The sequence below is a fragment of the Ornithorhynchus anatinus genome, chromosome 2 (assembly GCF_004115215.2).
Source record: "Ornithorhynchus anatinus isolate Pmale09 chromosome 2, mOrnAna1.pri.v4, whole genome shotgun sequence".
NCBI lineage: Eukaryota > Metazoa > Chordata > Mammalia > Monotremata > Ornithorhynchidae > Ornithorhynchus > Ornithorhynchus anatinus.
This window is the reverse complement of record NC_041729.1, coordinates 139,637,682-139,662,439: the sequence shown is the minus strand read 5'-3', so window position 1 is coordinate 139,662,439 and position 24,758 is coordinate 139,637,682. Positions and strand designations below refer to the sequence as shown.

The 24,758-nt window shown below is 48.2% G+C and overlaps 1 protein-coding gene across 2 annotated transcripts in view; it reads left to right on the top strand.

The window, feature by feature from the left end:
* The window catches only part of RRM1 (ribonucleotide reductase catalytic subunit M1), a 30,853-nt gene extending 17,084 nt beyond the window's left edge, over window positions 1-13,769 (top strand). For both annotated transcript variants that reach the window (XM_001505321.4, XM_029057915.2), the window contains exons 9-19: window positions 1,072-1,155; window positions 1,755-1,916; window positions 3,638-3,717; window positions 4,680-4,881; window positions 5,939-6,088; window positions 6,901-7,122; window positions 7,491-7,567; window positions 9,143-9,278; window positions 10,100-10,195; window positions 10,962-11,150; window positions 13,058-13,769. In XM_001505321.4, coding sequence (XP_001505371.1) covers window positions 1,072-1,155; window positions 1,755-1,916; window positions 3,638-3,717; window positions 4,680-4,881; window positions 5,939-6,088; window positions 6,901-7,122; window positions 7,491-7,567; window positions 9,143-9,278; window positions 10,100-10,195; window positions 10,962-11,150; window positions 13,058-13,246 — 1,587 coding nt within the window. In that variant the 3' untranslated portion in view covers window positions 13,247-13,769. The remainder of the gene's footprint in view (window positions 1-1,071; window positions 1,156-1,754; window positions 1,917-3,637; window positions 3,718-4,679; window positions 4,882-5,938; window positions 6,089-6,900; window positions 7,123-7,490; window positions 7,568-9,142; window positions 9,279-10,099; window positions 10,196-10,961; window positions 11,151-13,057) is intronic.
* Window positions 13,770-24,758: the final 10,989 nt, after the last annotated feature.

Sequence of the window (24,758 nt, the reverse complement as noted above, 5' to 3'; positions counted from 1 at the left end):
CTGAAAAGTGGTGGGCCCGGGATTAGAACCCACGACCTCCGACTCCCAAGATCGTGTTCTTGCCACTGTCCTCCACTGTATTCTTGGCCCTTTCCCTGAGTGCCACTACTCTTGAGGGAGTCCCCCAGTGGTGTTTTTCATGGGGTACATGGGGACTGGGGAAGAAGAGAATCAACTTTCATCAAGACATGTAAATTAAGGTTCCCATAGCCCCACTTGCTTTTCCTATTCTGTTCATAGTGTGAATTTTGAGACCATTTTAATAGCTATACATTTATATTTGTAGAGTGTACATTGTGGGATTGGCATTATTATGTGATACCGTACTTATTCAGGTTTTTTTTATGTGATATTTGGTAAGCACTTAGGTTCTGGTGTAGATGCATGCTAATCAGGTTGGATTCAATCATTGTCCTATGTGGGTTTAGCAGTCTTAATCCCCATTTTAGAGGTGATGTATAGATGAGGTAACTGAGGCATAGAGAAATTAAGTGATTTGCCCAAGGTCACACAACAAACAAGTGGCAGAAGCGCGATTAGAACCCAGGTCCTTCTGTCTCTCAGAGAAGCAGCATGGCCCAGTGGAAAGAGCCCGGGCTTGGGATTCAGAAGCCATGGGTTCTAATCCCGACTCTGTCACTTGTCGGCTGTGTGACTTTGGGCAAGTCACTTCACTTCCCTGTGCCTCAGTTCCCTTATCTGTGAAATGGGGATTAAGACTGAGCCCCACGTGGGACAACCTGATCACCTTGTATCCCCCCAGCGCTTAGAACAGTGCTTTGCACATAGTAAGCGCTTAACAAATGCCACCATCATTATTATTATTAATTTACATCCAAAGCCATATTTTTCCCTGAGGAAAAGGAGGTAATGAACTGCCTTTTCTTTCTATTTGTAAATTGGGAAATCTGTTCTCTTGCTCTTGCTAATGATAGGGAAGAGCTGAAACTTCTTTGGGCCCCATCTGGAATTCTGGAATCTTCTTTACTCTTATCCAGGTGGGAGGGTCGTTAACTGATTTTGATCATCTCCCCTGACTGGCTGCTGCATTTATTCTGACCCCTCTTTTAGACAAATGGCAATTCCAATGGGCTTGTCCCAATGCTGAGAGTGTACAACAACACAGCCCGCTATGTGGACCAAGGTGGGAATAAGGTATGCTGTATTCCTCAGAATCCAAGTTCTTCACGGTAACGTCTTTCACATCCACTGGGAGAGACTTGCTGGTTGCTTTATTTTTCTCAACTTGTATTTTCAATATGTAATAGGTTCTTGGTGGCTGTTTTTTCCTCCCCCTTCCAATTTTTCAAATAAGGAAAGTACAGTTTAGAGAGACCAAGTTACTTACCCAAGTCCCAGCAAGTGTAAAGCAGGGCTAAGACTTAGATCTGTTCATTCATTCCTTTGGTGTAGTCTGCAAAACCACCCTGTCTCTTTCAAATGCTTCAACACACTAGTATTCTTCTGTGAAGATTGCTTATAAGGTAGCTAAACTGGCTAAAGACAAATTATTCCTGAGTACAATGCCCCATTTTTCTAAATTTTCCATTTTCAGTGGGTTTTTTTTTTGTTTATCTGTATAATTTTATTCCTTTCTAGCTTGTTCTTCCTCTGAGAATTGGGCAGTGTAGATGGAGTTTTGAAAGTTCTCTCCTTTTATAAAGAGCATATTCAGTTTTGATTGTGTCTGGGCCCAAAAGCATAGGACCATATGTACCTAATGGTTCTACTGGCACCTGTGGCTTCCTTTCCAGCGGCCTGGAGCATTTGCCATTTACCTCGAACCGTGGCATCTGGACATCTTTGAATTTCTGGATTTGAAGAAGAACACTGGCAAGGAAGAACAGCGAGCCAGGGACCTTTTTTTCGCCCTCTGGATTCCAGATCTCTTCATGAAACGTGTGGAGACTAATCGGGTAAGTCCTAGTTAACAACTCTATGGAGTGTTCTGCTCTGCCAAGATCTCCTAGCTCAGAGCAGGAGTCTCTCAGAGAATTGATCAGTGGTATTTATTAGTCACTTAATTTGTGCAGAGCTCTGTATGAAGCACTTGGGAAAGTACAATACAACAGAGTTAGCAGACAAAATTCCCTGCCCTCAGAGAGTTGACAGTCTGTTGTTGTGGCCAAGGAATGTATCTGTTATATTGTCCTCTCTCAACTGCGTAGTGCAATGCGTCCTACACAGTAAACACTCAATAAATATGATCGATTGATATCCGGCCAAGTATTTGCTCTTCGTCAGGTACCAGAGAACTTTTGGTGAAGCATCCGCAAGAAGGAGTAGGAAGGCAGGAGGTTGTGGTGAAAGTATTTATTGACTGTCTATTGTGGACTAAGGGCTGGGGAAAAAATATCCTGGCGAGAATTACACAGTGGGGCCTGACCCTCAAGGGGCTCTTAGACTGTGAACCCGTCATTGGGTAGAGGGATTGTCTCTACCTGTTGCTGAATTGTACATTCCAAGCACTTAGTACAGTGCTCTGCACATAGAAAGTGCCCAATAAATACTATTGAATGAATGAATAAAGGGGAAGATAGGACTGGCAACAGGCACATAAGGAGAAATGGAACACTAGAAGTAGTAAAACCGCAGAAAAGACAAGGAGTTCCCTGTGGGCAGGGCTCACATCTACCAACTCTGTTGTGTTGTACTTCCCCAGACACTTAGTACAGTGCTCTGCACTCAATAAGCATTCAACAAATACACTGATTAGGGTCACATCTTCTCCAAGAGGCCTTCCCTAGTTAAGCCTTCTTTCCCAGACTCCCTCTCCCTTCTGTGTCATCTAGGCACTTGGATCTGTGACCTTTGGGCATTTGGTATTCACCCCACCCATAGCCCCCAGAGCACCTGCACATATCTTTAAATTGTGTATTATAAATGATTTATGTTAATTTCTGTCCCCCCGCAGGCTGTAAGCTTATGCGCAGGGTGCACATCTGCTAACTTTGTTGTATCATACTCTCCCAAGCATTTAGTACAGTGCTCTGCACATAAGTGCTCAGTAAATATGGTTGAGATCTATAAATTACAAATTATAAAGTATTTATATTAACATATGCCCCTCTAGACTTGTAAGCTCCTTGTGGGCACGGAACGTGTCTGCCAACTCTGTTGTAGTTTATTTTCCGAAGTGTTTAGTACAGTGCTCTATAAACAGAAAATGCTCAATTATCATTGATTGATTAAATAAAAATGCCCACATGACAATTGGGACTGTGATGGGTGCTGTTCAAAGCAAATTGAGGGACAGGGTCCCTGCCCTCTAGAATTTACAGCCTAAATTAGACCAGTATTAATGTAGACTTTATAAAGGAGTTATGAATCCCTTCCAAAATGCTGAACAAAAGGTTTAATGAGAACTGAGTCCCAGGCCCAAGAATGTCTACTGTACCACCCATTAAGGAGCTCATGGCAAAAGAAGATAAGAACCTAGCCTTCAGGGAGTTCACAGTCTAAAGAAGATAGATGGATAGGCACAGATTGTGTTTATAGAATGAATATGAACAATTAGTGAAATTAATAGTAAGAAACAAGCTAAAAATATGTTAGGGGAAAAAAAGAAATCGATGTACACTGAAGAGGTAAAGATGACTGGTGGAATGAGATGTATTTTCTTCTGCCTCCTTTATAGGACTGGTCCCTTATGTGTCCAAATGAGTGTCCCGGGCTGGATGAAGTTTGGGGAGAGGAGTTTGAGAAGCTCTATGAGAGGTAAGAAAATTGAAAGCAATTCTGATGAATATCCTTTAAGTCTCTGCCCTGTCCCCAGTCCTGAAGACTGTGTAATGGGCGTCCTTTGCACTTTCATAGCCACATTTCAGGAGCCACATTTAATTTGGCTGTACTCTTCTGAGCTAGCTCTCGTTCCCAGGTGATTTTGGGGTAGAAAAAAGTGTGTGCGCACATGTGTGTTTGTGTGGAGCGGGGGAGCTTTTGTCCCGCAGGAGGTTGGCATCAGGCAGGTGAAGTCATCAACTTTGCCTCCATAACCTTTTAGGCAGGGCCGGTGATCTTGTCCAACCCACTTCACACGTTGGAGCGAGAAAGGGCCAGAGGCTGAGCCAAGGTGTTGGCTTCTCTTCCTTTCCCCTGCCTGCAGAGTGTGGCAGCAATTACTGACTATTAGGGAAGGTGAGAATCATTACCTTCCTCTCCCTTCTCCCCTTCTGCCTCTCTCTCACCCCCCTTTTCCTCTCCCTTTTTCCCCTCTTCCCTTTTTTCCTTAATGTTCTGTTCCCAGCACCCAACCCTGAGCTTGCCCTCACATTCAACCAAAGGTTAAAGCTCCTAAGCTTAACAGGGAACATGTTTATCAACTCTGTTGTACTCTCCAAGCACTTAATACAGTGCTCTGCACACAGTAAGCCCTCAAAAAAATACGATTGATTACAGTGGCCATTATGTCAAATCAGAAATGACGTGCCCAACTGGTAATTGAGATGGGATGGAAAGATGCCAGGAAGCCTCACCTCTGGATTTAGGGACACCATAATGGCCATCGTGGCCTCCAGCACCAGGGAAATGGCCATCAAATTGAGGAGACACCTGGAGGACTGCTGCTCGCTGTACAGTTTAATAATGTCTTGCTCCCAAGCCGTCCCAGCCACCGCTCCGTCTTGGAGAGTAGAGCACTGAAGTGGGACACTCTTGGATACCTCGGCCTTGCCTTTCAGTTACGAGAAGCAGGGTCGCGTTCGCAAAGTGGTGAAGGCCCAGCAGCTGTGGTACGCCATCATAGAATCCCAGACGGAGACCGGAACGCCGTACATGCTCTACAAGGACACTTGTAATCGGAAGAGCAACCAGCAGAACCTGGGGACCATCAAATGTAGCAACCTGTGCACGGAAATCGTCGAGTACACCAGCAGAGATGAAGTGGGTGGAGAAACGGTCTTCGGTTTACTGAGTCTGCACCTGCGGTGACCGTTTGCTAGAGAAGCAGCATGGTGTAGTAGATAGAGCATGGGCCTGGGAGTCAGCAAGTCATGAGTTCTAATTGCGGCTCCTCCCCTTGTCTGCTTTGTGACCCTGGTTAAGTCACTTCACTTGGCTTAGTGGAAAGAACCTGGGCTTGGGCGTCAGAGGTCGTGGGTTCTAAACCCTGGCTCTGCCACTTGTCAACTCTGACTTTGGGCAAGTCACTTAACTTCTCGATGCCTCAGTTACCTCATCTGTAAAATGGGGATTAAGACTGTGAGCCCCTCATGGGACAACCTGATAAGCATGTATCTACCAGTGCTTAGAACAGTGCTTGGCACATAGTAAGTGCTTAACAAATGCCGTCATTATTATTATATTATTCTCTGTACCTAGGTTACCTCGTCTGTAAAATGGGGATTCAGACTATGAGCCCCATGTGAGGCAGGGACTGTGTCCAACCCAATTTGCTTGTGCCGACACTTAGTACAGTGCCTGGCACATAGTAAACCCTTACCAAATAGTATTATAATACTAATACTAATTCTAATAATAATCCCCATTTGCCAGTTCCTGCATGGGAGTTTACTGCATTTTTTCCATAAGAGAAAAAAGCTTTTCTTAAAGTAGTAGGGCTCTACTTGTGGAGCTCGTCTGCTGTAGTAGGAGAATCCTTGATTTTATCAGCGGGGTGGGCGATTGAAATCTGGCATAGGGAAGGGCTCTGAGGGGAATCGTTTGGCTTTGGAAGAGCAAAAGCTAATGGTAGTAAAGCTGCCTTGCAATTAGAAACCTAAACAGCATGAGGCAAGCGGACTAACAGAAAGAGCACGGACCTGGATTTTAATCTCGGTTCTGCCACTTGTCTGCCAGGTGATCTTGGGCAAGTTGCTTCACTAGATTGTATCCTGGCTGACTTTTTTGCTTCCCTGTATTCTGGGTGAAGGATGAATATGGTGATTCTGGAAGTTGGAAGCTTAATATCTTGCTTGTCCTGCTTTTTTTTGGATTTCAGGTTGCCGTGTGTAACTTGGCTTCCCTCGCCTTAAACATGTTCGTCACGTTGGAACACACTTATGACTTCAAGAAGCTTGCCGAAGTCACCAAAGTCATCGTCCGTAACTTAAATAAAATTATTGACATCAACTATTACCCTATCCCAGAGGTAGGTGGGATTTTTGTGTCAGGTTGATGTTTCCATTTTTATGTGCGCTAAAACACCTTTCTACAGTCCGTTAGGTGGGAGTTTGTACATCCAGGCTACCCAAGAAATGGACCCAGCTACTTTTTCTTAACACTCTTTTATGCTCATATGTTATGTTGAAACCATTACTGGTGGGTTTTTTTATGCAAGTAAACAGTATAAACATGTCCATAGAACTGGAGTCCTAAAGTCCTCACTGTAAAGTGACGGAGGCAATTTGCTGAATGTAAGCCAGAACTCGTGCTCATTGTGTGACCCGCGGTAGCCACTCCGTCATTCCCGTGGTTCTGCTTCCTCTTCTCAAGCCAGGGTAACAGAGCAGAAGCCATTTCCCAGTGGTCTAGTGACTAGTGACTCATGCATTAGAAATTCTTGTTTGGTATATTTATTTCACTGCCCTGGGAAGGACTGAAAAGAAGGATTACATGGGTTACGAGCCCCGGGGGAATATTCTTGGATTCCCACTAAAACTGCACCCATTTCAAAGTACTTCCCTTTGACAAGTATGGATGCTCAGGTGACAGAAAAGTAGGAGATTAATGTTCTTTCCGAGTGCCAGCCTGGCTCATCTGGGACAATGATTTGCTGTTTGAGAAATGAATCAGACAAATACTAAGGGAGCATATTAAACCAATCACTGTGTACAAGAGAAGGATGGGAGGTGAGGAGGTGGTGTTTGGTGCAGAATGTGTCATTTTTCAAGCTAATGTTAATCATCCTTTGACCTCTCTTCTCCCCCACTTCCTGGTCTTTACAAACCAATTACCATGAAGGCCTCCACCTCCAACAAGCGCCATCGCCCCATTGGAATCGGCGTGCAAGGCCTGGCGGATGCTTTTATCCTGATGAGGTATCCCTTTGAGAGCCCCGAGGCCCAGTTACTGAATCAGCAAATCTTCGAAACGATTTATTATGGAGCCCTGGATGCCAGCTGTGACCTTGCCAAGGACCATGGCCCATATGAAACCTATCAAGGCTCGCCAGTCAGCAAGGGAGTAAGTTAAAGGAAGGAGAATTTATCTGCTTGCTTAAAAGCAGAGCTCCTGGCGGCCCCAGTTTGTGACACTTGGGGCCGGGGGGAATCCCCATTTTGATTAACTTTTGTTGCCCTTTTACTGAGTGCCTATTATTTGCCAAGCACAAAGGTAGATAATGAAGTTCTCAGAATAGACCCAGCGCCTGTCCCGCACTGGGCTCATGATTGATCTATCTAATTATCTTATCTCTCTCATCCTCACGAGGAGCGGCCCTTTCCGGTCCGGGAGTTCCGTTTTTTTCCCATCTGAAGTTGACCAGAACTTAGCTTTTTTAGGCTTGCTCAGGGTTCTTGTCAGAGCGGTCATTTGGACTGTGTCTTCCATAGATCCTTCAATATGACATGTGGAACGTCACTCCAACAGATCTGTGGGACTGGAAAGCTCTAAAGGAGAAGATTGCCAAGTGAGTAGCTTCTGGGACGGAAGCCCCACAGTGATGGAGGCCGCACTGGCGGAAGCAGATGAGCTTGCTTTGGGACTTGCCATACCAAAAGTGGCCCAGCCCAAACCAGCCTGGCAACCGTACCCAGAAGCCAAGCCACCCCGTTTGTGGTGCCCCTGTTGCACATTTTCGATTTGTCCGGGAAATGAATTTAGGACGTGTTGGGAGCGATTTTTGATAGTGTGCGAGCTATTAAGTCTTGTCAAGGAGAAGTAAAAATGCAAGCAATAAGTGGTATTTATTGAGTGCTTACTATGTGCAGAGCGCTTTTTACGAAGCACTTGGGAAAGTACAGCAGGATTAGCAGACAAGTTCCTTGCGCATAACGAACAAGTCAGATCTTTGTGAGCGAACATTCATTCATTCAGTTGTATTTATTGAGTCCTTACTGTATGCAGAACACTTTACTAAGCGCTTGGGAGTGTACAGTATAATAAAAAGTAGTAACGTTCCTGCCCATAACGAGCTCAGCTTAGAGGGGTAGACTAATATAAATAAATTACAGATATATACATATGTGCCGTAAGGATGGGCGGGAGAATGAATGAAGGAGCAAGTAAGTAATAGCGGTACAGAAGGGAGTGGGAGGAGAGGAGGGCTTGGTCAGGGAAGGCCTCTTGGAAGAGATGTGTCTTCAATAAGGCTTGGAAGTGGGGGAGAGCAATTATCTGTCTGGTGTGAGGAGGGAGGGCGTTTCAGGCCAAAGATAGTATATGGGTGAGAGGTCAACAGTGAGATAGCGGAGATCGAGGTACAGTGAGAAAGATTTCAGACTCTTTAGGGCAGACCAAGTTGCTGAATAGGGAAGGAAGCCAGATGCTTAGTTGCTTAGGGAAGCGTTCTCTCTCCTTGTTAAAAAATAGGTGACCCCGACTTTCAGAGAAGTGTACAAGTTTGTTTTTAGTATGTGCATGGGATGCTACAGCCTGAGGTGGCTGAAAGTTTTTTTCGGTTTGATTATATATTTTTTCCTTTAAATCATCGTCCATTACTTGTTGCTCTCAGGATGCGGAACCCTTTCTCAGCCACAGTGGGATAGCGTGATCACATCATCCGCCACAGTTTGTCAAGCAAGAGTTATTTCTGCCTTTTGTGCTCTTTCATGTCATCTAGTCGAATGCCATTTTAAGGTTTCTCGATGTCCCAAGTAAGATTATCAGGTCCGATCCTTAAGGATGGGTAGGGATCACTCAGTGTAAGTTCAGGGTGTAAGTAGCTCATTTGAGCTGTACTGCTTGATTTATGAAAAGCGTGTGTGTTTAATGAATGCTGCCTTTGAAGGTTTTTTTTGGTAACAGGAAGTGGAAAACATCCCCCCAGGGGGTGTCTTGTTAGGGAATGTTAATTCGAAATTGAAAACTGGCAAATGAAGCCATATCTTACTTCACAGCCTGTGTGGCTGCCTGTTGTTCCAGACTCTTGGCCTTCTGAAGGCTGCCTTCTTTCTGGTGAAACATAGGCTCTGCTTGTCTCTTGCTAGAAGATTTTCTTGTGGTGGGCAGCACCTCACACCAACTGGCCTCATCTTTGGTGCAGGTATGGTGTCAGGAACAGCCTGCTCCTGGCCCCCATGCCAACTGCCTCCACTGCCCAGATCTTGGGGAATAACGAGTCCATCGAACCATACACCAGCAACATCTACACTCGCAGAGTCCTGTCTGGAGAATTTCAGGTGAAAATGTGACGATTAGGCAGCTCTTTCTAAGGGCTGGGGAATTGGACAGGAGGGTGGTGGTGGAGCTGGAGAAGAGGAGAGGTATTGGGAGAACCATGCAGACCGGATGTGTTCAATGAGGGTCCCTCTCCTTGGGTGTTTTGTGGGGCATTGGTGCTAGGTGAATTGAGTGTGGAAGGGTTCCTTCCCTTTTTCCCTGTCATTCCTTCTGGTTCAGGATGGGGAATTGGTGTTATGGTCAAGTAATTGTTCTATATTCCTTTTTGTTATTATTACTAGTAATAATAATGATGATAGTATTTGTTAAGCGCTTACTGTGTGCTAGGCACTGTACACAGCACTAATCACCCCAGTGCCACAAATCAATCAGTGGTATTTACTGAGTGCTTACTGTGTGCCAAACACTGTTCTAATTAAGTGCTAGGGAAAATACAACACGAGAGATTTAGCAGACATGATCCCTGGCCACAAGAAGCTTACATTCTACACTCCTTGTCTCCTGATTTGGAGACAAGCCGCACAGAGCCATTAAAACTGCAGCATTTTTGCCATTTCTGACACTCTAAGTGCCCCTTAGGTTCTCCAGGCGTTCCAAGCTTGGAGAAGTACAGCATCATTGTTGCGGGCCGAAGTTTCAATTTTGTAATTCTTATCCTTGGTCCATAGTCTGATCTCTGCTTTTTTCCCTCTAAAACAAGTAGAAGCCTAGTCCAGTTTCTTTCAGGTCCTTGGTCTGAGGGGCTAAGGTAATTCACTCTCTGCGTGGAGTTTGTGGTGGTGTTCTCTCCCTCTCACAACTGGCATGTCGGTCTCCTTAGATTGTGAACCCACACTTGCTGAAAGACCTGACAGAGAGAGGCCTGTGGAACGAAGAGATGAAAAACCAGATCATCGCCTGTAATGGCTCCATCCAGGTATACAGCGGGGGGATTGATTGAATTTGGCTTCCAACGGGCCCTCGTTGCTGTCTTCTCCCAGGGTGCACTGTAGAAACCGGTATATGGTATGTTTCAGGGCCTGAGGTTTGGGATCTAGTAGTTTTGGCAAATGATAACTAGTTGGAGAAAGGCGTGTGCTTTGCAGTGTGCCTGGGAACTGGCGATAGATGTGACCGTAGGATGGGGAGCCAGAGATAAGTGGGCAGTGAGACGGAGACTTGCCCCGCCTGTTTGTTAGCTTAGGGCTGGCTGGCCTCTTGGGTGCCACCCTTACCCTCGTGGCCGCTGCTACCGGGCCACCACCCATGTCCTGTTCCCGCAGGAGGCTCCCCACTCTGGGGTTCAGTGCGCTGTCCCTCTCCTGTAGGAGGTGGAGCTGCAGCATGGCCGGGGAAGGGCTAAGAAGGAGGACTGTTGCTGTAGTAGATGGTGTTCTATAGGAGGCAGAGCTTCCGTGGGCAAGAGGGGGCTGGTTCCATTGGGGCAAGGTGGGTGGGGGCCATGTGCTTCAGGACGCTCAGCCCCCACACAGGGGCTACCTGCCATCTCTGAACCTCTGAGAGCTCTTGGAGTTGGGCATCTAGATGGCAGAGTCTTTTACCCCTCAACATGGAGAGCCCCAGTGCCCTCGGGCACGTGCTAACTAAACCTGGGAGACTATTCCTCTGCCCTTTGGGCCCCTTCTCTAGGGCCAGGCTCATCATGTGTGCTCAATGGCAGTTTCCTTTTCCAACCCCCTCAGAGCATCCCTGAAATTCCGGAAGATCTGAAACAACTCTATAAAACTGTTTGGGAAATCTCCCAGAAGACCGTTCTCAAGATGGCTGCCGAGAGAGGGGCTTTCATTGATCAGAGCCAGTCCCTGAACATCCACATCGCTGAGCCCAATTATGGCAAACTCACCAGCATGCACTTCTATGGCTGGAAGCAGGTGGGTCCAGGGAGGAGTGGACCAATGGAAGGAGGGCTTCAGTGGGGAGGGGGTGGTATCTCCTTTTCTTTAAGCCACTTTTTAGGGAATGCAGAATATTGGAGACATAGAAAAAGAATGCATTTTATATACATATGTTCACATAGAGAACACGTGCACACGCACACTTTGGATGCAAAGCTTTTAGTGTTGAAGTAGGGAGCTGATGTGATATGTCCTGTCACTTTGAAGAGAGATTTTACCCCAGTTTGAGTTGGGGCCTCTATTTAGGCAGTTCCTTGCAGCCACTGCTGGGCACAGACTGCTCCAGACCTCTGACTGCAAGGAACTGCTCAGGGCACAGGGAGGCGGAACCCCAAGACTGGGTCCTTCCCCTGTATCAGTCTGCAGATGTGTGCAGAGGTGACTGGGCCTAAATAGTTCTGGCCAACCAACACTGATAATTGTCCAAGGGAATTTGCCACCACCATCCTCTGACTGGAGATCTTGAGCCTCCAAGAGGCTCAGGAGGCTTTTTGGGAGCTTTCTGCCAACTGCTCCCCCCACCCCTCCGTGGGTGCCAGAGCTGGCTGGGAAAGAAAATCGATAACCTCAACTCCTTCCCCAGAGCAATAGCGTTTTCTCCCTGGAGTTAGTCTTACAGAAACACTCTTGATCTAAAGAGATATCAAAATATTTAGTATCTGTACAGAGGCATCTAAGACAGAGTCTTCCTAGGTTTCCTGTGGCCAGGAGTGAGTAAACCAGCAACACTGATTAGGCAGGAGTGACTTTCAAAGCAATATTGTGGTCTAACTGCAGGCTGGCCCTAATTGGATACTAGTCCTTAATTTAGCCAGGGGTGCTCCATAGTTAGCGGCATCCACTTACCCTTTCTCTTCTGTTGAAGGCCTTTTGTGTGGCTTCCAGGCCTCCATAGCTGCTTCAGTTTTGGAGCGGGAAGGCAAAAGAGAACTCCCGTTTCCTGCGTCGGCTCATTTTAACCCCTATAGAATCCCCAGTCCTCTGCTGGCTGTGACTGGGCTCCACCTGATGTCCACAGATGAGTAGGCCCCTCTCCAAGCGGGATTGATGGGGCATGGAAATTGACATGGCCTAGTGGCTAGAGCATGGGTCTGGGAGTCGGAAGGACCTGGGTTCTAATCTTGGCTCTGCGACTTGTCTGCTGTGTGACCTTGGGCGAGTCACTTTACTTCTCTGGGCCTCAGTTCCCTCATCTGTAAAACGGGGATTAAGACTGTGAAATCCCATATGGGATGTGGACTTTGGCAACTGGCTTGTACCCCACTGCCTAGTACAGTGCACGGCACATAGTAGGCATTTAGCAAGCAGTATGAGAAGCAGCGTGGCGTAGTGGAAAGAGCACGAGCCTAAGAACCGGAAGGTCAGGGGATCTAATCCCGGCTGCGCCACGTGTCTGCTGTGTGACCCTGGGCAAGTCACTTCTCTGTGCCTCAGTTCCCTCATCTGTCAATGGGAATTAATACTGTGAGCCCCATGTGGGACCGGGATTGTGTCCAACCCGATTTGCTTGTTCCTACCTCTGTGCTTAGTACAGTGCTTGGCACGTAGTAAACACTTAAATATTTTTTATTATTTTATTTTATTTATTTTATTATTTTTTATTATTAAATACCATTTTTACAAAAAAGCTGCTGTTTCTCTACCTGGTATCCTGGGAGGTCTGGAAGACCAGGAAGGCGAGGAGGACAAGGGCGAGTGTCACTTATTTATATGGTTAAGTAGTGATATTTGTGTAGTCCTCTCCAGCTAGTGGCCCCTTTCAAAAACAATGTCCAGATCAGCCTCAGGAACACTTTTGCAGCTGAGTTGGATTTTGAGTGCCCCCCTCATGGGCCTGCAGTGTTTCCATTTAACGCTTGCCCCATTCCCTCCCGCTACCGCAGGGTTTGAAGACGGGGATGTACTACCTGCGAACCAGACCGGCCGCCAACCCCATCCAGTTCACTCTGAACAAGGAGAAGCTCAAAGAGAAGGAGAAGGCAACGAAGGAGGAAGAGGAAAAGGAGCGGAACACAGCGGCCATGGTCTGCTCCTTGGAGAACAGAGAAGAATGCCTCATGTGTGGATCCTGAGCAGACGAGAATGGAGGGAGCGGCCAGCACTTTGCCAGCAAAACGGCTTCTTTGGGCCTAGGTAGGTGTAGTGAAACCGTCTGAAGATTGAAGGGCTTTGCTGGACTCCACTGCTGGAAGAGGCTCAATCAAAATGAAGTGCAGTCTGTGTCAAACTAATTTTACTGATGTGCCGGTCGCGAAAGAAGTATGGCCTCAGGCTTATTGGAGGAAGCCAGCCGGGGAAAGGGACCTAAGGGGGTTCCATCGCCCCTCAGGGGTGAGTTTCCTCGGCTCAGCAGGGTGGGGGATGTCGTCCACCTTTCGGTGGCTGATCTCTGGCCCACAGAAGGGCCCACCTGGCCAGCTCCCAGGCCTTTTAGGCCGGGAGGCCAGGCTTCTCCGCTTTGTCTGTGTGTAGCTCATAGACGCCTCCCCGCCCCTCATCCTTCTTGTTTCCTCTCAGCTTGTACGGCAGCTCTGGCTGGAGGGTGGGGCTGGCCATTCTGAAATAAAGATGCGCACTCTGCTTTTGTGAGTCAGATCCTCCATCCCTCAACTGATGTTCTTGTCCAGCACTTTTCATCTACGGGGAACCCCTCGATTCCCTCGGCCTCCTTGTGGCTAGTGTGTCCGGAAGGCTGTGAGGTGCAGAACGCTATGCTGGGCATGTTGGGTTGGACAGGGGCACAGGAGCAGGAACACAGGAGGTAGGAAATGACCATGCCTCAAATCAGATGTAGAAATGATTTATCAATGTCCCACTGGCCACCTGAACACCTCCCTCAGGCTCAGGCTGGCGCTTAGCAACAGTGAATGGTGAGGGCTCGTAGAAGACGGCCGGCCGGTCGGTCGGAGGCATACTCATGCATATCTCTGGACCTCCACTGTAAAGGGGGTTCTGTGAGGGAATCACTGCATCTTTTCGAAAACAGACCCTCCACCTGTCGTGACCCTGCTGAGGGTCTGGCTGACCACACTCAGAACTGAGCTTAGGCTTTCCCTGTCCCTTGTCCCTCCCCCTTTTTAGTTTGGCCCAGCTGAATTCCAGCTTGTGTTTGACCAGAATTCCTGGCCTCTGGGTACGGGCGGATGGAGAAAGAGACTGGAAGTTTGGGGAAGCTGGATGAAATGGTAAGGTATATGGGGACTCCCAACCTGCAGGAGGAAGTGTCTGTCCCCTGTAATTCCAGAAAACTCGTGCTTCAAGGAGTCAGAGTTGGTCTCCAGGAGCACCCATCTGTCCTGGATGATTTGAGCGGTCCCATGTTTGGGGAAAGAAGGAGCCCGCCAGAGTCAGTCCCCTTTGAGTGAGGGAGCATTTGCTTTGAAGAGACGGGTGCTTTGGTCTCAGGAGGGCACCCCTCCGCAGCAGGGGTGGCTGAGATGGGCAGGGTGAGAGCTGCCAAGTCACAAGCAGTAGCCTTCAGGCCCTTTGCGGGAAGTGGAGCAGGCCACCCTCCAGGAGGAGAGATTGGAGCTGGAGTCAGCCAGTCCCCCCAGGCAGTGCCGGGGGCCCCTCAGTGAGTATGTCATAATGGTCCCGGGGATTGGAAGGAGCCCCGGACCGATGACTGTCCCCGGACCGGGACTTGACTGCCCTCATACTTGGCTCAGAAGGGCCGCGGGCCTGTGCCGATAATGCTGCTGGAGAGTCCCATGAGGGGGAGTGGGGCCAGGCTCTAGGAGTCACCACGAGGCCATGCGCTTGCCCAGGGTCATGAGGATCAGAAAGGTTTAGGCTGCCAGGAGGAGAAACAGCTGGACATTTGAAGCAGGCGGCTGAGTAGGTTGACATGGTTCAGCTGGGAGAGAGGAGGCCGAGATCTTTCGGACGTTGGCCGGGGGACAGAGGGATGTGCAAAAATTTGGGCCGCTGGGGGAGGGAGAGACCTTTCCCTCTGCTGCCCTCCCTCACTGTGCAGTTGTCACTATTGAGGATCAGGGTGAGCTCGGAGTAACTTGATGGTTCGGAGGGGCAAGACCCCTATTGAGCACCCACACTGAGGAGAAGGGAGGGGCAGAGGTGCTGTCGAGTCGGAATGAGGAGTCCAACCAGTTGTTTTTCTAGACCGGGTCATCTGACTGACCCCAGGGGAGAGAAGTAGGGAGCTGGGTTTTTGGGAGCAGAAGGAAGCCGTGGCTGAGGTGGTGGTTTAAGGTTAGGTGTTGAGGAAAAGCAGTGTGGCCTAGTGAATAGAACACAGGCCTGGGAGTCAGAAGGACCTAAGTTCTAATACCGACTCTGCTGCTTCTCTGCTCTGTGACCTTGGGTGAGTCGCTTCGCCTGCTTCGGTTACCTCACCTGGAAAATAGGGATTATGACTGTGAGCCCCAAGTGGGACAGGGACTGTGTCCAGCCTGATTACTTTGTATCTACCCTAGCGCTTAGAACAGTGCCCGGCACAGAATAAGCACTTAGCAAATACTGTAAAAAATATACAAAAGATGGGCTGGGGTGGCATGGAAGAGTGTGACCTAGGGAAGGGACCCTCACCCCTTTCTCTGCCTTTAATGTCAGTGAGAGAGGAGGGGAGGATTTTGGGTGTACTGTTCTCCAGCCTTAGGGGATGTCTCAAAGTCCTGGGTTGCTGTGGCACCTAAACTGAGCATGTCGTAGTGTGGATGGGACCGTGAACAGTGCTTGGCACATAGTAAGCGCTTAATAATAATAATAATAATAATAATAATGATGTTGGTATTTTTTAAGCACTTACTATGTGCAGAGCACATACCCTACAAGCGGTAGGGTATATACAGGGTAATCAGGTTGTCCCACGTGAGGCTCACAGTTAATCCCCATTTTACAGATGAGGTAACTGAGGCACAGAGAAGTGAAGTGACTTGCCTACAGTCATCCAGCTGCCAAGTGGCAGAGCTGAGATTCGAACCCATGACCTCTGACTCCCAAGCCCGGGTTCTTTCTACTGAGCCACGCTGCTGCCTAACAAATACCATCATTATCTAAGTAAACATTTACAGGGAGAGAGCAGTGGGATGGGAGAGGGGTGGGGTCCCAGTAGGCTAGGCAGTTGCAATTCGAAGACATCAGTCCACTTTTCTAAAACTGCCAAGGGCAACTCACCAAAACTCAATTTTCCTGGCTGAAACAAGACGTATGCTCAACGAAACTTTACCAAGTCTGGCAGCAGGCCAAATAAATGAGATTAACAATAATATAATAATAATTATGGTATTTAAGTGCTTACTATATGCCAAGCACTGTTCCAAGCACTGGGGTAGATACCAGGTAATCAGGTTGTCCCACATGAGGCTCACAGTCTTCATCTCCGTTTTATAGATGAGGTAACAGGCACAGAGAAGTGAAGTGCCTTGCCCAAGGTCACACAGCAGACAAGTATTGGTGTTAAGTGTTTACTATGTGCCAGGCACTGTACTAAGCGCTGGGGTGGATACAAGCAAATTGGGCCAGACACAGTGGAGCTCCCAGTCTCAATCCCCATTTTACCAGATGAGGTAAATGAGGCCCAGAAAGGTGAGTTGACTTGGTCACACAGCAGACAAGTGGTTGAGGCAGAATTAAAACCCACTACCTTCTGACTCCCAGGCCCGTGCTCTCTCCACTGCGCCATTGGCTGGAAGTCCGGCAGCAGTTTCCCCTGCCGTGGCCGTGGGCCAAGAGGGGTGCGGTGGTCCCAACATCTGATCCCCTTCCCTGGTCTCTGTAGACTGATTCCCCTCCAGCCCGGGTCCTTAGAGGACAATCCCTGGCTCCGAAATGATTTCCCCTTATCCTCGGGCGACCAGACACATCCTAGGAGATGGATTTCTGAACTGCTAGTGCATGTCCCAAGCCAGCCACTGGGTGGCACCCGAGCTCTATTCTAATAATTAATAATAATAATAATAATTGTATTAAGCGCTTACTCTGTGGCCAAGCACTGTTCTAAGCCCCGGGGAGGATACAAGGTTATCAGGTTGTCCCACATGGGGCTCACAGTCTTAATCCCCATTTTACAGGTAACAGGCGCAGAGAAGTTGTGACTTGCCCGAAGTCACACAGCTGACAAGTGGCAGAGCAGAGGGGAATAATAATAATGTTGGTATTTGTTAAGCGCTTACTATGTGCCAAGCACTGTTCTAAGCACTGGGGTAGATACAGGGTAATCAGGTTGTCCCACGTGAGGCTCACAGTTAATCCCCATTTAACAGATGAGGTAACTGAAGCACAGAGAAGTGAAGTGACTTGCCCATAGTCACACAGCTGACAAGTGGCAGAACTGAGATTAGAACCCATGACCTCTGACTCCCAAGCCCAGGCTGTGGTGGGTCACATGAGGCTGGGCCAGAAGTGTCCCCCTTTTTTCAGGCAGTGCTTTCATTCAATAGTATTTATTGAGCGCTAACTATGTGCAGAGCACGGTACTAAGTACTTGGAATGAACAAGTCGGCAACAGTGCTGCCACCAGTCCAGCTCAGGGGGCAGAGGGAGATGGAGTAGGGTGGGTTCTTCCTGACCTTACAGCTGTCCGTGGGAGGAAATACCCTCATATATCATTTCACCCATAACCGTTGGCATGGGGTAATACTGAATATCCTAAAGCCCTGTCATTCATCGATCAATGGTATTTATTGAATGTTTACTGTTTCCAGGGCACTCTATTAAGCGCTTGAGAGAACACAATACGACAGTTGGTAGTCACGTTCTTGTCCACAACAAGCTTACCTTAATGACTGTCGAACATGGGGCAGTGAGTTTAAACTGCAGCAGCAGGGATGCAGGTCAGTCCCAAGAAGAATTGCCTGAATGAAAAGGCTGTTGAGGGCTGAATGGCCTGGATCGGGGGCTGTGGATTGACCTCCATCCAGAGGTGTTCTGTGGAACTGGGTAGCAGAGAATACCGCTGTGGAGCCCTAATGTCTGGCCATCTCTGTCCAAGGTTTGGGGTTCTGGGCCTGCTAGCAGCCTCCCTGCTTAGGGTCCCTGTCATTGTGCCACTCCTCCTCCCCCCGCTCCCCTGTATAATACACCTGGTCTCACCTTGCAACCACAGGGCTTATAACACAGTTGTAATAATGGAATTTATGAAGAGTTTACTGCATGCAAAGCACTGTTTTAAGCACTGGGAATTAGGATCCCCGACCCACATGGTGCTCACACTCCAACAGTAAAAGGAGAAAGGGGACAAGGAATAGAAACATGAGAAAAAGAAATAAAGCCAAGTCAAACATAAAGGATGGAGGATGGAAATAAATGCAAAATAAAATGGCTTTGGGGTAGTGGGGCTAGAAGAGCAGTGGCAGGTTTCTTGGAAGTCAGAGACCATTCATTCATTCATTCATTCATTCATTCATTCATTCATTCATTCGTATTTATGGAGTGCTTACTTTGTGCAGAGCAATGTACTAAGCGCTTGAGAGGTCACAAGCCCACTGTCTGCCATGCCTGTGGCCTTCCCCATGTTCACAATCTGGAGGCGACGGCCTGCTCCTGCTGCTGTTTCTAGCCCTCCTGCTTAGATGGAGCAAGGCAGGTTGGGAAGGAAATTCCAGGAAGATGTCATAACGTACCAGCACCAACTTTTTTCAATAGAAACAATGCCTTAAATGGGAGAATGCACCATGGTAGTAATCCTTATTTATTTATTTATTTATTTATTTATTTATTTATTTATTTATTTATTTATTTATTTATTTATTTATTTATTTATTTATTTATTTATTCCAAAATCACCCAGAATTGGACACTCAGTTTTTTATAGATAAACCTACGCTAGCGTAATGTAGTTGTCAGTGAGATTGCACCAGAGGGTAGTCGACTTCATTGGAAGTTACCTTTCCATGGTAACTCCATAGGGGGATCAGGTACCACCCTTCCACCCCCTTCCCTCTTTAAACATTCTCCTTTCCACCCTCATCGTGGGTTTTAATATTTGTCCCATCACCCCGCTGGTGCCATAAAGAAGACTAGTGTTGTGTCATTGGAAAGTTGAAACAATATAGAGAAGTGGTGTGGCCCAGTAGATAGAGCCTGGACCTGGGTGGGAGTCAGATGGACCCAGATTCTAAGCCTGAACCCATCACTTGTCTTCTATGGGACCTTGGACTAGTCGCTTCATTTCTCAGTGAATCAGAAGGCTTAGTACGGCTTGGAAACCACCCAAGCCGTTCCCTCTTTGTGGAGGGATGTGGGGTCTAGGAAAGCTTAGCTCCCACCCCCGGCCTGGACTCCGGAGCAGCTGGACACAGGAACCCCCGTCCCCCTCAACCTAACAAGGCAGGGGCGGACAGTATGTTGTCATGGGGGCCTCAGCCAGAAAGAGGCCGCTTCATCCCTCCGCAGGCAACCACCCTGCCAAAGTCCTCACTTAGAGCAGCTGCAGGAGAGACCTGGTTGGGTGGGGGTCTCTGCAAAGCCCCCTCTCCGCTGGGTAGAGTTAGACCTGAAGCAAGAGGATAGAGATGATCCAGGGTCATTTCGGTGACATTCCTTTGGGCGGGAGGGAGGATGATGCTGCCCGAGGGTACGGCAGCTCCAGAGAGATGGATGGGTGGATAGCTTTGTCCCCTGAGAGAGTCCCACTCTGGCCTTCTGATACCTACTGGGCCCCAGTGATGCCCTTATCCCAACTCCAGCTGTTCTCATATCCACCATTGTCCTCCCTTCCTCTGCTGTACATCCCAAGGCCTTCTCCCAGAAGCCGCTATGGATTTGCCACCCACACCCCAATTTCTAGCCAAATCCGGCCATGCCTTCCCATCATCCCGGACACAATCAATCAATTGTATTTATTGAGTGCTTATTGTGTGTAGCGCATTGTACTAAGCGCTTGATGTTTCCCTGAAGACAAACAGCATGGTGGTAAGAACATGGCCCTGCGAGTCAGAGGATGTGAGTTCTAATCCCACTCTGCCTCTTGCCTGCTGTGTGACCTTGGGCAAGTCACTTTACTTCTCTGTGCCTCAGTTACTCCATACATAAAATGGGGATTAAGACTGTGAGCCCCTCGTGGAGCAGCCTGATTACCTTATATCTGCCCCAGTCTTTAGAACTGTGCTTGACACATAGTAAGCGCTTAACAAATACCATCATTATTAATTATGATGATGGTATTTGTTAAGCACTTACTATGTGTCAAACACTGCTCTGAGCGCTGGGGTGGATACAAAGTAATCAGGTTGGACACAGTCCCTGTCCCATAATGGGCTTAACCCCCATTTTATTAGATGAAGTGACTGAGGCACAGAGAAGTTGTGATGCCAAAAGTTTTTATTTTATTTTAATGGTATTTGTTAAGTGCTTCCTATGAGCCAGACACTGAATTAAGCACTGGGATAAATATCAGGTTTGTCAGGTTGGACATAGACCCTCTCCCACTTGGGGTTCACAGTCTTAATCCACATTTTACAGATGAATGATTGAGGTAACTGAGGCACAGATAAGTGACTTGCCCAAGGTCACACAGCAGACAAGCAGCAGAGCTGGGATTAGAACCTAGGTCCTTCTGACTCCCAGACCCATGTTATCCACTGAAAGTACAATACAGCAGAGTTGATAGACACATTTCCTGCCCACCATGAGCTTACAGTCTAGAGGGGGAGACAGCCACAAATAAAAATAAATTATTTATTGATATCTTCATAAGTGCTGTGGGGCTGAGAGTGGGGAAAACATCAAATGCCCAAAGCACACAGATTGAAGTGGGTCTGTGGATCTTCCAAAAGGATGTGAAATGTGTGTGATCAGTCATTTCTCCCAATGTGCCCTGGGAACTCTTGAAGGTGAGGATCGTAGCATGGGCTAGCAGGTAGAACATGGGTTTGAGGGTCAGAGGCCCTGGATTCTAATGCTGACTCTGCCACTTATCTGCTGTGTCACCTTGGGCAAGTCACTTAACATCTCTGTGCCTCAGTTCCCTCATCTGGGAAATAGAGATTAAGCCAGAACCCCATGTGGCACATGGACTGTGGCCAACCTGATTAGCTTTTATCTACCCTAGCCCTTAGTAGTGCCTGGCACATAGTAAATGCTTAATCAATGCCATAAAACACATAGTAAGCACTTAACAAATGCCATCATTATTATAAAAAAGAGAAAGGGACTCTCCAGCCCCACACACTTCCCCCATAAGGTTGCTTGCACTGACCAACCAGCAACCCAGATGTAGGGGTGATATGGGGGAGTGAGGGCAGAAGCCTGGTGCATCCAAATAACCATTTTAGTGAACTTTCATCTCCTCTTCCCTTCCCCATCCTCTTAAACCCCTCTTCGCCATTGCCACCGCCCCCCAATCTGGTTTCTTTCAGACCAGGCCCAGGCTGGGTAGTTCACAAGATTGCTTTGGAAGGGATCCCCTAGTCCTTAGCTCCATTAACCTTCTGCCTGGGTCAGGCAGGAGGCCTGTGCTTCAGTGATCAGTCACTCCTGCTGCTGTTTTCCCCTCTGCCCCCAAGCTTGTGGTGGGCAGGGAGTGTGTCTGCTATATTATACTCTCCCAAGCACTTAGTAATAATAATAATAATGATGGTATTTGTTAAGCGCTTACTATGTGCCAAGCACCGTTCTAAGCATGCTCTGGACACAGTAAGCGCTCAATAAATATGATTGACAAGGAAATTGATGTTGGTTCAGGGAGACAGCTTTCTGTCCCTGTGGCCCCTGCAAGGGGCAGGATTCATAATAGTAATAATAATAATAGTAATTATAGTATTTGTTAAGTGCTTACTATGTGCCAAGCACTGTTCTAGGCACTGGGGTAGACACAAGATAATCAGATTGTCCCCCAAGGAGCTCACAGTCTTAATCCTTGTTTTACAGATGAGGTAACTGAGGCACAGGGAAGTTAAGTAGCTTCCCCAAGATCACACAGCAGACAAGTGGTGGATCTGGGATTAGAACCCATGTCCTCAGACTCCCAACCCTATGATCTTTCCACTAAGCCACGCTGCTTCTCTGAGGAGTCTCCCCACCTCTAGTGGGCTACCCCGTTTCAGCTCCTCCCCTCCTCTCTCTCCAGGGAAGAACTTTCCAACTGAAGACGAGGACAGCGGAATGGGGGTCATGGATGTTGGGGAGTTTCCTCAGAAGATTTTTACAGAGAAACGGGGGGCAACAATCTTCTTGGGCAGGGGGATGGACTAGGTGAACTCTGGGAAGCTTTTCTGTACCTGGACAGAAATGGGGAGGTTTTAGAGGGGGCTCCCCAAGTCTGGGGAACCTACGATGAGCCCCTGCCCAAGCCCTGCTCCAGTTGGGCCCGGTTTGGGCCTGGGCCAGCCAGAGCCAGTCGCCAGTCAAGGACTGGAGGCAAGCGGGAGGCTGGTCCCTGATGGGCCTTGAGCCAGCCACATGTGGAAAGGGATGTGGGGATGGAGAGCAGAGAGCAGGCTGGGCTTCTGGGCCGGAGGCAACAATTACCACCAAAACTTTTCCTTCCACCCTCTCCCTCCTTGCTTTTGCTTTTCCCGGGAGTCACCCTGGCATTGAGGCCAATTAGCCTCTAATGAACCCGGTGGGGGACTGGTCCGCTTAGCTGGCTCTGGCCACCTCCCCTGGGCCCCTCAGCTCCGACCAGCCTCCCTGGGACCAATTATCACACGGCGGTGCCGGACGGGGTCTCCCCATTGCTGGCCACGGGTCTGGGGATCTGGGGAGCCGGGCTGTCCCCCGACACCTGCCCCTCCAACTTTTAATGGGAGAGAGCAGTTATTTTGTTTCTAAGCTGGAAGTCCCCTTGGGGCCTCCTACCTCCTGATTTCCATCTCCCCGCTGCCCCTCTGCCCCAACTCCCAAAGTCCACAAGTTTATGTTAAAGGGCCAGGCTGACTTCCCAGAGCAAAATCTTGCTCCTCTGCCTGCATCACATCCTATCCTGGCTCTGTGATGCTCTCCCAGCTCCATGCTTTCTGAGGTTCCCTCCCAAACCCGATCCCTTTCCTCCTCATCAGCAGCTGTGTCTGCTCTGGAGCAAAAAGTTCTGGGAGGTAAGGATTTCAGCCCAGGAGTTTCTGTTGGCCTGAGATGAGGCGGACAGGAGTGGGTCAGGACTGGTTGCTGGTAAAATAGTGTGAAATCTCCCTCCCACTCAAGAGCTCGCTCTCTCCCAACCACGAGCATCCAAGGTTTCAGGGGAGGACCTGGGCTTTAATCCCGTCTCTACTTGTCTCCTGGTTGACCTTGGGCAAGTCACTTAAATTCTCTACACTTCAGTTACCTCATCTGTAAAACAGGGATTAAGAATGTGAGCCCCATGTGGGACATGGACTGTGGCCAGCTGGATTAGTTTGTATCTACCCCAGTGCTTAGTACACTGCCTGGCACATAGTAAATGCTTAACAAATATTATTAAAAGAAAAAAAAGAAGAAAAAGCATTGGAGTATCCCCCCTTTTTTCTTTGGGGTTGAGCTTCCTCTGTCCCAACTGCCCCAGAGAGGCCTGGGAGTGATTATTTCATTCAATAGTATTTACTGAGCACTTACTATGTGCAGAGCACTGTACTAAGCGCTTGGAATGTACAAATCGGCAACAGGTAGAGACAGTCCCTGCCCACTGACAGGCTTACAGTCTAATCATTATTAGACTAATTAATTATTTGACATCCATCCCTTCCCTGGCCCCAATTCCTCACAAAACCCAGTCCCCCTTGAACTCTCTGAAACACAGACCCCTCCCATTCTCAAACTTGAAGGGCCTAGGTCGGAGAGAGAGGTGGGTTGGAGCAGCATGGGAATGAGTCAGGGGTCGGGAGGGGAGGAAAGATGGGTTTGGGCCTCCAGAAATGAGCTGGAAATGACCATGAAACAGCCTCTGAAGAGTCCCCATCCCTGTCAATCAATGAAATTTTCTGAGTGCTTACTATGTGCAGAGCACTATACTAAATGTTTGAAGAGTACAATACAACAGAATTAGTGGTCACATTCCCTGCCCATAATGAGCTTACAGCCTAGAGGAGGTAGCTGAGGTGTGGAGAAATGGCTTGTCCAAGGTCACCCAACAGGCACGTGATGGAGCTGGGAATAGAATTTAGGTCCTTCTGACTCCCAGCCCTGTGCTCTATCCACCTGATCACACTGCTTCTCACTCTGTCACTCCAGAACACGGAGTCTGGGAGTCAGAGGATGTGGGTTCCAATTCTGACTCTGCCTCTTGTCTGCTATGTGACCTTGGGCAAACCACTTCACTTCTCTGTGCCTCACTTACCTCATCTGTAAAATAGGGATGAAGGCTGTGAGCCCCATGTGGGACAACCTGATTACCTTGTAACTACCCCAGCGCTTAGAACAGTGCTTGGCATATAGTAAACACTTAAATACCATAATTATTATTTAGGGCCTACTTCTTTTGTTCCTGGCCAAAACAACCAGAGCTGCTCACTGCCATATCAATCAATTCACTCATTCATTTGTATTTATTGAGCACTTACTGTGCCTGGAGGACCGTAATAAGCACTTTGGAGAGAACAATACAATGGGCAGATAGACACGATTCCTGTCCTCAAGAAGCTTCAATGTAGTGACATGACCAGGCTCATTGAGACGAGAGTAAATGGACTGGATAATTCACATCACACC